Source organism: Rhinoderma darwinii, chromosome 6 (genome assembly GCF_050947455.1).
Source record: "Rhinoderma darwinii isolate aRhiDar2 chromosome 6, aRhiDar2.hap1, whole genome shotgun sequence".
NCBI classification, from domain to species: Eukaryota; Metazoa; Chordata; class Amphibia; order Anura; family Rhinodermatidae; genus Rhinoderma; species Rhinoderma darwinii.
The window spans coordinates 140,197,161-140,214,346 of NC_134692.1; the positions used below are offsets into that span (position 1 = coordinate 140,197,161).

Here is a 17,186-nt window from a genome sequence, read left to right on the forward strand (position 1 = left end):
CATTGGGCCAATAAATTTATTTGAATTTACTGAAAGCCAATAATAAGTGAATCAATTCTCTCATTGTATTTTCTGAACGGGCGAATCGGTGGAATGGCGAATAAGGCGAAACGACCGACTGGTTACGATAATGGGGATGTGTGAAAAATAAAAGTTATAATTCAGAGCAGGTGATGTAGGATAATGGCCGCAGAGGCTTTATTCCCTAAAATTCTCCTCAGAAGAGTCGTGTGACAGGACCAGTGATGATAATGGCTTCTGGGGGCAGGTTTTCCAGTCAGGGAACGCGCCAGTGGCGGGAAGACGCGCGTCGTCGGCAGCGCGCCTCACTCTACGTCCGCCGTGCGCGCCTCCGCTCCTCCCCTAGGAGTGACGCGGGGGCGCGCACGTCCAAGCAGCTCACTCGCTCTGCCTCACACACAGCGCACTCACCAACAGGAGCTCGCCGGGGCATGGCTGCCGGCCCGCTGCGTTCGCTTTGTTTTCGCCTCTGTCTCCCTCAGTGGTCGCCGCCGCTGGAAGCTTGATGGGTGGCGCTGGAGCGGAGGAAGACGAGGGCCCGGCGCACTATCCCGGGAGGAGAGCCGGCTTGTTTACACGGAGGTGAGTGTGACGGGAGCCCAGGGGGGTCATCCTGCTGGGAGGAAACTTCGCAAGCGAGCGCTGGAGGCCGCGGAGTGTGGAGCTCGGCTGTGGAGCACAGGACAGGCCGGAGATCCACCGTCCTCTAGTGTCTGCGGCTCCCAGGCCCTGCTGCCCCGATCCCTCCCCGGGCCTCTCTAGCTGGTGCGGGGGTTAATCCAGAGGCAGACACCCCGTTTATTTTTTTTGCATGTATCCAATAGGTGGCGACCCTATGACCCAAGTTACATGATGCGGCTTTAGCACTGCGTAACTTTTCCGTAAAACGCAACGTAAATCTTGCGTCACGTCGTAGCGACTTTCCCTGAAAATTCTATGTAAATTTTGCGCCACTGTTGCGGTTGGAGCCATATTACCGTAAGTTTCATGTCATCGTTGTCAGAATTTTAGCGCTGCCAGTTTTGCGCCATCTTACAGCCGTAGTGACTTTTCCCATAGGTCATAGTTTTGATACGGCCGCAGCGTGACATCTGTTTGGCCGCCAAGGGTCGATTAGAAATTTTACGCCGTTGTGCTATGACCGCGCTTTGTACATGTCAGAACTGATGACGACTACAGGCCATAAAAATGAAATATCAATTGCGCCAAAAATGCGTCATGTGACTATTATACCCTGGCACCGGCCGTCCTGACCCACGTGGCTCCAGCCTTAAAGGGATTGTTCACATTATCCGGGTAATCGCGTCTCCATTGTATATAGTGGAGAATTCCTTTAAATAAAGCCTATAGCGTTGGATTCCAGTTGTTGTAAAACGACATCTCCCAGCATTCCCTGGTGGAATAAGTCATGTCGTTACTCTCGGCTGCTGGTGTAGATCTTATTTCGGCTCTTGAAGTGAACCTGTGCCTTAAAGGGTTAATTGCTCCGTTATTATGTGATTATATTAATATGCTGATTTGTTACATTGTATCACTCGCCGGTTATTCTGTATCAAAAATGTCAACAATGGAGCATGGGGTGACGGGTACCGCTCTAGAGCTATTGGATGTTGGGGGTCATGTGACAACAGTTTGGACAACCCGTCGCTCACTGCTGCATTGTTTACATGCGACCAAAGGGTTAATGGAGAGTAACAACATGGCGGGTGAATTTTTAAAGGGGTTGTCCACAAGAAAAACATGTTTTCTATGACGTACTAGGGTGGGGGGTGCAGAATGATTGACAGTTCTGGTCTGAGGTCCTGTGCGGGGAGATCACATAGTAATAGTGTTCTATCGCATCATTTACCATGCATTAGGGATTTCAGACGGCCTGCCTGTAAGGGCTCGTTCACACGTAGCGGAATTGCAGACGTAAAAAAAACGGAGCGGAAAAACAGTAGCAGCGAAGTGGGCGAGATGTAACAAATCTCATCCACGCGCTGCGTAACGTTTCCAAGCAGAAATTGACCTGCGATGTGTATTTTTCGTACCGCGTCTGACCACTTTCCGCAGCAGGAACCGACCTAAGTTGCCGCGTCAGAGATGTCACCATCCCCCAACATTGAGATAAACGCAACCAAATCCGTGCTATTTTCTCCAGTAAAAAATGCAAAATCCTTCTAGCTTCTGCGCAATTGCTACACAAATTGTCTGCAGCGATTCCCTTACGTGTGGACAAGCCCTAAAGGTGGTTGTTTCGGAGAGCGACAAATCGCCGATTGATCTGTGACCTGGTCGGCTCTTCTATTGACTTGCAAATCTGTCATTTGGTATGAATTGGGATCCTCTGAGACGGTCTGACGTGGGCCGTGTAAACGAGCGCCGATCAGCAAGACAGCTTGGCGCTCGTTTGCTCCTGTCACAAGGAGCTATGTGTGGGGACGAGCGCTCCTTACTCCGAGCGCTCGTCCTCCTACATTATCATGTCGGCAGCGCGTTGTTTACACAGGGAGATGAGCAGCCGACAATCAGACGATTAATGTTTGCTCGGCTGATCGTTGCCCTGTCTACTGAGGCCAATGACCGGGAACAAGTGCTCTTTGAGCGCTCGTTTGCCTGATAATTGGCCTTCACTGCACCCCACCAGGGCCCAAAAAAATGTGTTATGGCAGATCATTATCTGCCTCCGGTTGGTGTCTGACATAATCATTCGTGTCGTGATAAGTCGCCAATAGTTGGAAGAAATTGGTCTTCATCTTTTTGGCTGTCCAATATCTCTAGTGTATGACTGGCTGAAAGAAATGCTGCAGACGTGACCATTGTCGTGATTTTAGCTGGACTACCCCTTTAAGGCTAGGTTCACACCTCGTTTCTGGATTACATGCAGCAGGACGTAGGCAGCTGTATATTCCTATACTTGCAAAGTCTATGGCCGTTTTAGACGTATAGTCAGAACACGGTCATAGCAATAATTGTATCATCGCAGGTTTTAGCCGACGTGATGGGAAACTGTTTCATTTCATCGCGTAATATTTGCAGCTCAGACCGACCTCCCGATAATTATCTTCATACCTGCTGAACTCAATAGGTGGGTCCTTAAACCCCTTCCCTAAGGATATGTTCACACGATACAGAAATATCTCCAACTTTCCCATTCATCAGATTAGGACTTGCAGAAATCCATTCACACGCTGCAGAATCGTCCCCACTCAGACGTATGGAATAGATTTCTCCTTGCACCAAACCTGCCGCTTGTGAATGTAATCTTATACATACCGTGCAGGATAAATCCGGAGTACCTTCTCTCCCGAAGAGCTAGCCATCGATTTTCAAGTAGGAATCCTGAGGATCTGATCCTTCTTTGCTGTTTCTTGTTTTATTGGAATCCATTGTATTGGGAAGTTCTGTCACCTCGTTTTTTATGTCTTTGTGTTGTAGCAGTTGCGTTTCTTTGCGCCGCAAATCCCATGTGACTGCCGCTGCAGCCAATCACAGGTCTCCTGGGATAAAACATCAATCCCAGCAGGCCCGCCAAGTGCTGTAGTTTTCCACGGCGGACGTTCTGGGCGAAAAACTGCACCACAGTTTGGTGCATTTTTTTCCCCCGGATTTCCCTGCAGTGCACAGGGTGGATTTGCTGCGTGCTATTGCTTACCGTATCCGCCCCGTGTGAACTTGGCCTTAAGTGTTCTGTGCAGTAAATCCTGGAAGACATAGTATATATTTTTATTCTTTTGTATCTTTTTAATTTGTTAGTTTTACAAAATGATCGTATTGATGTGTGCTGGGTTGTTGTGCAGTTATGGAGACTGTTGTGCTACCGTTGCTTTAAAACTGGGTGACACGGAGCATTAGGGTGCTCGTACACCTATCAGAACCGTGGCCGCACAGCTTGAATAGGAGGGATGCAAAGAAACCATGGGCTTGCGTAGCACAAAAACGGACTATAATACCCATTCGGGTATACCCACTGCAGTCGGACCTCCACCGATCAGTAAACTATGACCTTTCCCAGCGATCTGCCATCACGTTTCTGGTAGAAAAACCCCTTTAATAAGATATATTTCCGGTCATAATGTCACCACATTACCAAGGGTGTGTTCACACACAAAAAACTGCTGAAAATACGGAGCTGTTTTCAAGGTAAAACAGCTCCTTATTTTCATCCGTTTTTGGAGCTGTTTTAGGCTATGTTCACACGGAGTATTTTGGGGGAGGAATATGTGCCTCAAAATTCCGTTTGGAACTTTGAGGCAGATTTTCCTCTCCCTGCACGCAGTTTTTCGCGCCGTTTTTCGCCCGCGACCATTGAGCGCCGCGGGCATAAAACACCGTGAAATACGCTTTCTCTGCCTCCCATTGAAGTCAATGGGAGGTCAGAGGCGTAAACGCCCGAAGATAGGGCATGTCGCTTCTTTTTCCCGTGAGGCAGTTTTACTGCTCTCGGGAAAAAGCAGCCGACGCCTCCCATTGAAATCAATGGGAGGCGGTTTTGGGCCGTTTTTGCCGAGTTTTGCGACGCGGTTTCCGCTTCAAAAAACTCGGCAAAATACTCCATGTGAACATAGCCTTATTGTCAATGTAAAATGGCTCAAGAAGTGAAATGCACTTCTTTTTACGCGCCGTTATTTGAAAATGAGGCGTAAAATAATATCCCGTTGGAACAGAACGCCGTATTTCCCATTGAAATCAATGGGCAGATGTTTGTAGGCGGTCTTCCGATTTTTCGGGAATGTTCACGGCTTGAAAAATGGCTGAAAGTAGCCTTTGTGAACATACCCGAACAGCAATGTTTTCTATGGGACAGCAACCTGCGCTCAAATCACCAGCCGCAAATGTCACGGTGAAGCCTCCGGCCCCAATCATCATCATCATGGCAGTAGTTGGTAAATTGTGATTGGAAGAGAAGCCGGATTATGGGGGATTGTAGGGATTTACTTTTATATGTTAGGAGTCATTTTCACAGTTTCATTCCTAGTGAAAATAATCTCTGTATATGAAGTGCAGATGTCTGATTGATGTTCCGGACGGGATTACGTGATTGTTTTTGGCATTTTAACTAATAACATACATGTACATCCAGTTTTTGAAGCCGGTTTTTTTTTTATGATTGAGTAAATATAGAGGGAAACAGACCTAGTATCTGAAGGGAAGCCAGGGAAAATAAATAATAAATACGATTGTGAATAACGTTGCAGTAAAAAAAATAAAATTTTTTTTTTCCTGTGTTGAACTGGTTAAAGGGGTTGTCAGGGATTAGATAAAGATGGCAGCTTCCAAAAACAGCGCCACACCTGTCCACAGGTTGAGCATGGTATTGCATCTCAGCCTCATTCACTTCAATGTAACAGAGCTGTAATACCACACACAACCTGTGGACAGGTGTGGCGCTGTTTTGGTACGACAGCAGTCATGGTTTTGTTTTTATCTTGGACAAGCCGATTAATGGCGTTTTATATAAAGTTTTTATATGGGGGAAAAAAATATGTATCAAAGTGTATGGTGACATAAATGACATCCTATAACCGCTCCGTGTCATCTCTGCCTCCTTGACGTGGCTTGATTGTGTGTGTGTACATTGTGCTTGTGATTCGTTTAGATAGCAGCGGGTTAGATCAGTCTCAGGTTTTTATGTCATCACGTATTTTGTTAGGAGAAATGTTTACGACTTCTTGTTATCTGCGTCTCTCATCTCCGTCCCTCTAGTTCAAAGTTCTGGATCATTTTATGAGTCGGTGAGAACAGCTCGTCTCTTGTAAGGGCTCATTCAGGCGACCGTCATTCTTGTCCGTGTGCTGAAACAACGCACAACACACGGCCCCATTGATTTCAATGGGGCTATTCAGACATGCAGGAGTTTTCAGGCAGGGAGTCCGTTGTGTCAAACTCACTGCATGTCTTATATTGGTGCGTTGTTTTCACCCACCTAGTCGCCCATTGAAGTCAATGGGTGAGTGAAAACCACGGACAGCACATCCGCGTCATGTCCGTGTTTCACGCATCAATTACATTGAAAAAAAATAATGTAGTGAATGTAGCCTGATGTGACGATACCAGTGACTGGCTGCAAATTAGGTTTTGGATGAAAGGGGCTTTAGCATTTCTATTTGGTAGAAGGAATATTAATAAGGGGGGAGTGATTACATGATTAGGCAAAGGTTCGAACTCATGGCCTTAGTGGTAGAAGCTCCTCTACTGGACTCATCCCAGGAGCTTGGGAGCCAATACATGTAGAACTTTGCTCCTGAAGCCTTACTTTTTGGGTTTTGTTCTGTTGATTCCTTTGGAAAACGCTATAGACCTCACCTATTGGCCAGAGTAGGAAGTGGCTACAAAGACCTTCTCTCCCTCTGGTTCATGCGTTAGCCGGACAACCCATTGATTTTAATGAGTACTGTGTAATTCTTTGTTTCCCCATTGGCGGCACTGCAGGGGAATTGAACAATTGCTGCCAAGCTTTTTTTTTTTTTTTTTTTTTTTTTAATAGGTCACAGCTGATCGCTTTTGGTCCCAGCAGCGGGATTTACTCTGATCAGCTTTGTCAGGGGACCCTGCTAACAAAAAGGAATTGGCCAAGATATACAACCCCTTTAACTGCTAGAACTTGGGGCCCTTACGCTTTACCAAGCACCCTGTACTCCCCCATCACTGGATTTTGTGCATTATAGTTTAGTTTTTGCTGACGGCACTTTCTTTATCGGGTGTAGCAGGAGGCAGCTGTGTTATTCATCGGCAGATAGTGTTGGCTTTAGTTAAGAGCATGTTCGGCTTTTTCTGGAAATCGATGTAGCAATCTACGGACCCAATAGAAATTCTATCGGCCCGTATTCCGCTACATTGGCTTTCCGGAAAAAGCCGAACAGAAACGACTGAGCGTTCACACGAGCACTTCGGCCGATTCGTTTTAGCGATTGGCGGGGGTCTCAGTGCTCGGACCCCCAACAATCAAATCTTCTGACATGTCAGAAGTTTGAACTTTTAGTTACCCTTTAACCTTGTTGGCTGCTATATAATTGCTTGTCTTCTGCTGCCTCCTCAGTTACTGTTTACCTCTTATTGATCTGAAGAAGGGCTGTAAAGCAATCCGCATCCCAACTAAATACTGATCATGAAGGAGCCAGTGTCTACGATGGAAATTAACCCCTTCCCTCTTTAGCCACTTTTGACCTTCCTGACAGAGCCTCATTTTTCAAATCTGACATGTCACTTTATGTGGTAATAACTCCGGAATGCTTTCACCTATCCAAGCGATTCTGAGATTGTTTTCTCGTGACACATTGGACTTTATGTTACTGGCAAAATTTGCTCGATATGTTCAGTATTTAATTGTGAAAAACACCAAAAATTAGCGAAAAATTGCAAAAATTAGCATTTTTCTCAATTTAAATGTATCTGCTTGTAAGACAGGCAGTTATACCACACAAAATTGTTGCTAATTAACATCACCCATATGTCTACTTTAGATTGGCATCGTTTTTTGAACATCCTTTTATTTTTCTATGACCTCACAAGGCTTAGAACTTTAGCAGCAATTTCTCACATTTTCAAGAAAATTTCAAAAGGCTATATTTACAGGGGCCAGTTCAGTTGTGAAGTGGCTTTGAGGGCCTTATATATTAGAAACCCCAAAAAAGTCACCCCATTTTAAAAACTTCACCCCTCAAAGTATTCAAAACAGCATTTAGAAAGTTTCTTAACCCTTTACACATTTCACAGGAATTAAAGCAAAGTAGAGGTGAAATTTACAAATTTCATATTTTTCTGCAGAAATACATTTTTAATACAATTTTTTTTATAAAACAGAAGGTTTTACCAGAGAAATGCAACTCAATATTTGTTGCCCAGTTTCTGCAGTTTTAGGAAATATCCCACATGTGGCCGTAGCGTGCTACTGGACTGAAGCACCGGCCTCAGAAGCAAAGGAGCACCTGGTGGATTTTGGGGCCTTATTTTTGTTAGAATATATTTTAGGCACCATGTCAGGTTTGAAGGGCTCTTGCGGTGCCAAAACAGTCAAAATCAACCAAAAGTGACCCCATCTGGGAAACTAGACACCTCAAGGAAATTATCTAGGGGTGTAGTGAGCATTTTGACCGCACAGGTTTTTTACAGAAATTATTGGAAGTAGGCCGTGAAAATGAAAATCAACATTTCTTCAAAGAAAATGTAGGTTTAGCGATTTTTTTTCTCATTTCCACAAGGACTAAAGGAGAAAAAGCACCGCAAAATTTGTAAAGCAATTTCTCCCGAGTAAAACAATACCCCACATGTGGTAATAAACGGTTGTTTGGAGACACGGCGTGGCTGAGAAGGGAAAGAGCGCTATTTGGCTTTTGGAGTTCACATTTAGCAGGAATGGTTTGCGGAGGCCATGTCAAATTTACAAAGCCCCTGAGGTGACAAAACCGTGGAAACCCCAAACAAGTGACCCCATTTTGGAAACTATACCCCTTGAGGAAATTATCTAGGGGTATAGTGAGCATTTTGACCCCACAGGTTTTTTGCAGAAATTTTTGCAAGTAGGCTGTGAAAATGAAAATCTACATTTTTTAAAATAAAATGTAGGTTTAGCTAATTTTTTCTCATTTCCAGAAGGACTGAAGGAGAAAAAGCACCACAAAATTTGTAAAGCAATTTCTCCCGAGTAAAACAATACCCCACATGTGGTAATAAACGGCTGTTTAGACACACGGCAGGGCTTAGAAGGGAAAGAGCACTATTTGGCTTTTTGAGATCACATTTAGCAGGAATGGTTTGCGCAGGCCATGTCACATTTGCAAAGCCCCTGAGGGGACAAAACAATGAAAACGCCCAAAAAGGGACTCCATTTAGGAAACTACACCTCTTGAGGAATTCATCTAGGTGTGTAGTGAGCATTTTGACCCCACAGATGTTTCATAGAATTTATTAGAATTAGGCAGTGAAAATAAAAACAGTCCTTTTTCTTCAATAAGACGTAGCTTTAGCGCAAATTTTTTCATTTTCTCAACAAATAAAGGAAAAAAAGAACCCAACATTTGTAAAGCAATTTCTCCCGAGTACGGCAATACGCCATATGTGGTCATAAACTGCTGTCTGGGCAAACCGCAGGGCTCAGATGGGAAGGACCGCCATTTGGAGTGCAGATGTTGCTGGATTGGTTTCTGGGCACCTGTGGGCCCAAAACAGTGGAAACCCCCCAGAAGTGACCCCATTTTGGAAACTACACCCCTCAATGCATTTACCTAGGGGTGTAGTGAGCATGTTAACCCTGCAGGTGTTTTGTAGAAATTTGTGTGCGCTCAATGTTGCAGAGTGAAAATGGGATTTTTTTCCATAGATATGCCAATATGTGGTGCCCGGCTTGTGCCACCATAACAAGACAGCCCTCTAATTATTATGCGGTGTTTCCCGGTTTTAGAAACACCCTACATGGGGCACTAATCTTTTGTCTGGACATATGACAGGGCTCAGAAGTGAAGAGTACCATGCGGAGTGGAGGCCTAATTTGGCGATTTACAAAGTATTGGTTCACAACTGCAGAGGCTCAGATGTGAAATAATAAAAAGAAACCCCTGATAAGTGACCCCCACTATGGAACTGCACCCCTCAAGTCATTGATTAAGGGGTGTAGTGAGCATTTTCAACCCACAGGTCTTTTCCATAAATGAATGCGCTGTGGATGGTGCAAATTAAAAATGTATATTTTTCCCTAGATATACCATTCAGTGGCAAATATGTCATGCCCAGCTTATGACGCTGGAGACACACACCACAAAAATTGTTAAAAGGGTTCTCCCGGGTATGACGATGCCATATATGTTGAAGGAAACTGCTGTTTGGGCACGCTGTAGGGTTCAGAGCGGAGGGAGCACCATTTGGCTTTTGGAGAGCGGATTTTGCTTGGTACTATATTTGTTTGAGTATTGCTGGTGTTTTATAATGTGGGGGTACATGTAAGCCGGGCGGAGTATATAAGGGGCATAGTCAGGTGGTATAAAAAAATAATAATAATCCATAGATGTGTGTTACGCTGTGAAGCAATCCTTTCCGCACAGGCCAGTGTCGCACTGATAAATGGTGTCATTTCTTATCCCCCTTTTGGTCCACACTCTGCACCTTTGTAGTTTGAGGAATTTTGCTAGGAAGTGTTGTCCTGGTATAATACGGGCACCGTCGCTTCCAGCGGATATGTTTGGGCCCTCCCCTTCCTGGTTCCCTAATTTTAGGTCCTTGATAAATCGCCTCTTGAAACTGAAGAAATGTTCCCCTCGGGCACAACTGCATATTTTTTTATTTCCTGACTTATTGGAGCCATAACTAATTTTATTTTTCATAGACGTAGCGGTATGAGGGCTGGTTTGTTGCGGGATGAGCTGTAGTTATTATTGGTACCATTTTGGGGTACATGCGACTTTTTGATCACCTTTTATCCTATTTTTTGGGATGCCAGGTAAACAAAAAAACGCAATTCTGGCACAGCTTTTTTCGTTTTTTTTATACAGCGTTCACCATGCGTTATAAACTACATGTTAACTTTATTCTGCGGGTCAGTACGATTCCGGCGATACCGAATTTATAGAACTTTTTCATGTTTTACAACTTTTTGCACAATAAAATTACTTTTGTAAAAAGAATGTATTTTTTCTGTCGCCAAGTTGTGAGAACCATAACTTTTTAATTTTTTTTGTCGACGGACGTGTATGAGGGCTTGTTTTTTGCGGGACGAGCTATAGTTTTTATAGGTACCATTTTTGGATACGTGCGACTTTTTGATCACTTTTTATTCTAACATTTGTAGGGCAAAGTGACTAAAAAAACAGAAACTCTGGTAACGTTTTTTACGGGTTTTTTTTACGCTGTTCACCGCGTGCAATAAATAATAGAATATTTTGATACCTCCGGTCGTTACGGTCGTGGCGATACCAAATACATATGGTTTATTATTATTTTTCAATAATAAAGGACTTGATAAGAGTAAAAGGGGGATTGTGTTTTATTTGATTACTTGAAACTTTTATTGTTTTCAAACTTTTATTTTTTGCACTTTTTTTTACACTTTTTTATACTTTTTTTACACTTTTTCTCAAGTCCCACTAGGGGACTTGAAGGTCCAACGGTCAGATTTTTTTTTTTCTAATACATTGCACTACCTATGTAGTGCAATGTATTAGATCTGTCAGTCATTCACTGACAGCAAGCCGTTTAGGCTTCGCCTCCCGGCGGGGCCTAAATCGGCTTCCGTAATGGCAGAGCAGGAGACCATTGTGTCTCCTGTTGCCATAACAGCAGTCGCCAGTCCCGATTGCCTGTCCGGGCTGGCGATCTGCTAGTAACCGCTACGATGCAGCAATCGCTTTCGATTGCTGCATCGAAGGGGTTAATGGCAGGGATCGGAGCTAGCTCCGGTTCCTGCCGTTACAGGTGGATGTCAGCTGTACAGTACAGCTGACTTCCACCGCTGATGACGCCGGATCAGCTCCTGACCCGGCGCCATCTTGCCGGCAGCTACGGAAGCCGATCAGGCTCCGCCGCCGGGCGGATCTTGACCGGCTTCGGTGCTAGGCAGACCGGGAGGCCAGTATTAGGCCTCCGGTTGCCATTGCAGCCACCGGAACCCCGGCAATTTCATTACTGGGGTTCCGATGAGCTGCAAACACCTTAAGTGCAGCGATCGCGTTTGAGCGCTGCACTTAAGGGGTTAATGGCGGGGATCGAAGCTAATTTCGGTCCCCGCCGTTACAGTCGGATGTCAGCTGTAAGATACAGCTGAGATCCGACGATGATGGCACCGACTCAGCTTCTGAGCCGGTGCCAAACGTTTGACGTACATGTACGGCATTTTGCGGGAAGTCAATGCTTTCCATGACGTACATGTACGTCAAATGTCGGGAAGGGGTTAAAGGAACACTCTTGACAAAGTGATACACTGTACTGTGCCTAATGCAGGGCCTGAGGGGGCGGGGCATGCCAGGGAGCCAAAAAACACCAAATAGATTATCGGTTTTCATGCCCCGCCCCTCAAGGACATGTTCCTGTAATCCACATCCAGCAGTACTCTGTTATGCATTCATGTCTCCTGCAACTTTAAGTCTTTAAGTTGTATTTGTCGTGCTCTGTAATCTTGACTTTACTCTCATACATCATTTTCTTGTTTTGCAGGAGGCTGATGTTTATCGGGGACCTTTGTCTCGAAATGAGCTCATATTAAATCCACTTATTCATCCTAATATTGTAATTAGACACCGTCAAGATGAGTGTCCAGGGGAAAGGTTTCCCTTTGGATCTAGGGGGAAGCTTTACTGAGGATGCACCAAGACCACCGGTCCCTGGAGAGGAAGGAGAACTGGTTACAGCAGATCCAAGGCCGTTCACCCACAGCTGTTACTCTGCAAAAAGCGAAGGGATCCGAAACGAGACTTCAACGGCGACGCCGAGGCGGCCGGACCTCGATCTAGGTTACGAACCCGAGGGCAGTGCTTCTCCAACGCCGCCGTATTTAAAATGGGCTGAATCGCTGCACTCTCTGCTGGATGACCAGGATGGGATTAACTTGTTCAGAACTTTTTTGCAGCAGGAAAATTGTGGCGATTTGCTGGATTTCTGGTTTGCTTGCAGCGGCTTCCGGAAGCTGGAGCCTAGTGACTTCAAGGTGGATAAAAGGCTCAAACTGGCCAAAGCGATCTATAAAAAATACATTCTGGACAATAACGCCATCGTTTCCCGGCAGATCAAACCAGCAACTAAAAGTTTTATTAAGGATTGTGTTTTGCGGCAGCAAATCGAGCCGGACATGTTTGACCAGGCCCAAATGGAGATACAGTCGATGATGGAAGACAATACTTACCCCGTGTTCCTTAAGTCTGATATCTATTTAGAATACACAACAATCGGTGGGGAAAGCCCTAAGGTTTACAGTGACCACAGCTCAGGGTCTGGGACAGGGAAGGGTCCACCGGGATATTTACCTACTCTTAATGAAGACGAGGAATGGAAGTGTGACCAAGCAGCGGACGATGACTGTGAAAGAGAATCTGTTTGCTCAAACATACTCAACCAGAAACTGATCTTAGAAGCTGCATCGCATTGTACAGCACCAGCGAGAAGGCGGAGTGACGGGAGAGAGTTCAGGTACGGCCAATGTTACCTGATCATGTTCTGACTTATCCTGTATGGCATCCCGTGACAACCGTACGATGCCCGGAGGGTATCGCGCACCCGACCTAGTCCAATTATGAGGGCCAGTGTGCGATATTCTTCCAGGCATCTTACGTTTATCATGGCAACTGTACCGCCCCGCCTCTTCACTGCCTCTTCACGCCTGATCTCACGTCCGGCAGGAGATCGCAACTGAAGGTACACTTTATAGTGCCAAAATGTACACTCAGTGGTGGGAAATGCAGCGTCAGACAGGACGGGCAATTTGCTGCATTCTGCAGGAGCTGCACGAGGTCACCTTTGCAATGGGTCCCCCCGTCTGACACTTTATCTCTCGCCGCTGCTTGCAGATTTTGTCAGGTGATGCGACTAGAAGTTAGGGACAGTTCTGTAACTTTCAGGTATTTCGGATCCTCACCACTTTCAAGATCTCTGCTTTCTGGTATAAGGATCTATACTGCGCAGAAGGCAGGCGTTATGCCCATTGCACACGACCGGGATATTTTTAACGGCGTCAGAGTGGCACTCGATAGTTTTCACTGAACCATTCCCTTTAGCGGGTGAATCACGGACCCGACTTTCCCATCCGTGAAAAGATAGGACATGCCCTATCTTTCCACGGATCACGGACGGGACCCGGCCTGCACACAGTCATGTGCCTGAGGCATTACTGTGTAAGGACTCATGCCCACTGCTATTTTACAGATCAATAATATGGCACCCATAGAGATCTTTGGACCCATACTGCATTTGTTTGCCTCCATTTCATATGGGGAGAATGGTTTCTTGTCCCATCAGATGTTGCATTACCGGAGGTAATCTCTCCTAATAGTAGCGTTGCTCCTTGGGGTTAATACTTTCGCTATATAGAGCCGTGGTGACTACATGCGCCGCTGTGCAGGCTCTGGTTTTGCCGTGTGTATGAAGCCTGAAGCTGGTTATATACGCTACAATTCTGGGACAGTTTATTATGTTGGTTGCATATAGTTGTGTCTATGTGCTGTTTAATGATGTAAAAGACGCCATTATAAGGCTGGATTCACACGCGCAGTTTTCGATTTAACTGCAGGAGAGAAAATGTATAAATCTCTACCTTTAAACTCGTCTTTCCTTTCGGATACACTTTTGGCTTTGGCTCAAAAAAAACTGCATGTGTGAATCCAGTCTAACATTGCTGAACAAATCCGAGGAGACAGGTTGCCAATGCGGCTTGGAAATTGCTACTGGTGTCGAAGCTTTGGGGTTGTTCCTATTCTGGTCTATGGAAGTTTTATTGACTGGTCCTCCAAATTCTACACTATTCTGTCTGCCGTTCTGCTATGTATCGACGATCGGAGGGCAGTGGTTCCTACAAAGACGGCGTAAAGCGATGCTTCATGTGACGGAAAGGCCTGTCCGAAAACAAAAAAATGTCGCCAATAAGAACGGTTACTGGTCATCGTCCCTTAAGCCCGCCCGGTAAAGATGGCACTCAGTTTCTTCTATGTGATATCTGAGCTCAGCATTTGCAGTCGTATCATGTCTTATATCCGGGGTCGGCATTAGTCCTGCGGTTGCGATCAGCTGTTACTTGACTGTGGCGATGACAATGTGATTCCAGGTCCGTCTATAGATTGTGCTGACATTGACTTTGTACTAGAAGTTCATTCCTCTGCTTACATGATGAGGTTTTTTTTTTTCCTCGCATCCCCCAAAGCAAAGCAAGACTCCTTTGTAAGAAAAATCACAGCAACAAAATGCGCTGCGGACGTGTAACACGAAGTGGCAGGTGCGCGACTCAATCACAGCCTTTATTATTCCCGGTCGGCAATAGATTATTAATGAAAAAATGCAAAGCATCCGCATGCAGCCCACAGGGAGCGTTCTGTTACATGATCCATTGTTTAGGTCACTGCCTCTTTTTAGTTCAGCCTGACCGTCTAACTTAACCCCTAAACGACATGTCACGTACTGGTACGCGGCAGCCGCTAAGGGGAAGTATGGGGCGGGCTCCCGGGCTGGGCTCACTCTATACGCAGCGGGTGACGGCTGCGTTACACAGGCGACACCTCACGGCAATGGGCGGAGTCAGAGTTCACTTTGATTCCGCTCGTTTAACACCTTAAATGCCGCGGTCAATTGCGAGCGCGGCACTTAAATTGTTAGAATCAGGGGGGCGACCCGGCAGGGCTTCAAAGGAGACTGTTATAATCACGATATACTGCAATACATTATTATTGCAGTATATCATGAAAGCCATCCAACGATCACTGCTTCAAGTCCCTTTAGAGGGACTACTAAAGAAAAAAGTAAAAAACAGATAAATGAAGATTTTTATAATTCTCCAAATAAAAAATGTAAAGTAAAAAAAAAAAAATTTCCCATCCCCCCCCCCCCCCCTAAATCAATGCTAAAAAAAGAAGTTAACATAACTGGTATCGCCGCGTCTGTAAAATTCCGAACTATCACAATATAGCGTTATTTAACCCCCTCAGTGAACGACGTAGAAAAAAAAATATATATAAAACATGCAAATTGCTGTTTTTTGTTCACCTTAGCTCTCCAAAGAAAAGGAATAAAATGTGATCAAAAAGTCGCATGTACCCCAAAATGGTATAGATGAAAACTACAGCTTCTCCCGCAAAATTTAAAGAGTTTAACCCGTTAGTGACCGGCCCATAGACTTTTTACGTCGCGGCATCGGAATAAGTAAACAGCAGGGAGCTGTCAAATCTCCCTGCTCTCAGCTGCCAGAGGTAGCTGACGGCTGGGGGCGTCCCTGCTCTGCCGGGTGAGATCGATATTAGTATCGATCTCGCCCGTTTAACCCCTCAGATGCGGTGCACAATAGCGAGCACCGCATCTGAGTGGTTTTGGAGAGAGGGATGGAGCTCCCGCTCATCCCACTGGCACCCGGCGATACGATCGCCGAGTGTCTGTGTCTCCCATGGCAGCCGGGGGCCTAATAAAGGCCCCCAGGTCTGCCTGCAATGAATGCCTGCTAGATCATGCCGGAGGCATGACCTAGCAGATGCCTGTCCGTTTTAAACGGACTGGCATAATACACTGCAATACAAAAGTATTGCAGTGTATTATAATAGCGATCGGAGGATCGCATATTATAGTCCCCTCGTGGGACTAGTAAATAAGTAAAAAAAAAAGTTTAATAAAGTTAATTAAAAAAAAATGTGAAAGAAAAATGAAAAACCCAGCTTTTCTCCTTACAAACTGTTTTTACTATTAAAAAACCAAAATACAGTTAAAAAGTTACACATATTTGGTGTCGCCGCGTCCGTAACGACCCCGACTATAAAGCTATTACATTACTTAACCCGCACGGTGAACGTCGTAAAAAATTAAATAAAAAACGACGGAAAATTTGCTGTTTTCTGTGAATCCTGACTTTAAAAAAATGTGATTAAAAAGTGATCAAAAAGTCGCATCTACTCCAAAATGGTACCAATAAAAACTACAAGTCGTCCCGCAAAAAAAAAGCCCTCATACAACTGCATCGGCGAAAAAATAAAAACGTTACGGCTCTTCAAATATGGAGGTACAAAAACAAATAATTTTGAAAAAAGTGTTTTTACTGTGTAAAAGTAGTAAAACATACAAAACTACAAATTTGGCATAGTTGCAATCGTAACAACCCACTGAATAAAGTTATTGTGTTATTTATACCACACGGTAAACGGCGTAGATTTAGGACTCAAAAAAGAGTGGCGAAATTTCAGATTTTTTTCTATTCCCCCCCCCCAAAAAAAGAGTTAATACAAGTTAATCAATAAAAAATATGTCCCCCCAAAATCGTGCTATTAAAAAATACTTGTCCCGCAAAAAACAAGACCTTATACAGCTATGTCGACGCAAAAATAAAAACGTTATAGCTCTTGGAATGCGACGATTCAAAAACGTAAAAAATGGCTTTGTCATTAAGGTCTAAAATAGGCTGGTCATTAAGGGGTTAAATGAATGGAGAGAAGTGTATGACGCTGATTGGTCAGCGTCATACACTTCTCTCCACAACGCCCACTTGGTCAAAAAGTAAAACACGCCCAGTTGGGCAT

General features: G+C 44.9%; 1 protein-coding gene across 2 annotated transcripts in view; it reads left to right on the forward strand.

The window, feature by feature from the left end:
• Window positions 1-416: 416 nt before the first annotated feature.
• The window catches only part of AXIN1 (axin 1), a 44,976-nt gene continuing 28,206 nt past the window's right edge, over window positions 417-17,186 (forward strand). For both annotated transcript variants that reach the window (XM_075830676.1, XM_075830677.1), the window contains exons 1-2: window positions 417-603; window positions 12,145-13,113. In XM_075830676.1, the coding sequence (XP_075686791.1) occupies window positions 12,236-13,113 (878 nt within the window). In that variant the 5' untranslated portion in view covers window positions 417-603; window positions 12,145-12,235. The remainder of the gene's footprint in view (window positions 604-12,144; window positions 13,114-17,186) is intronic.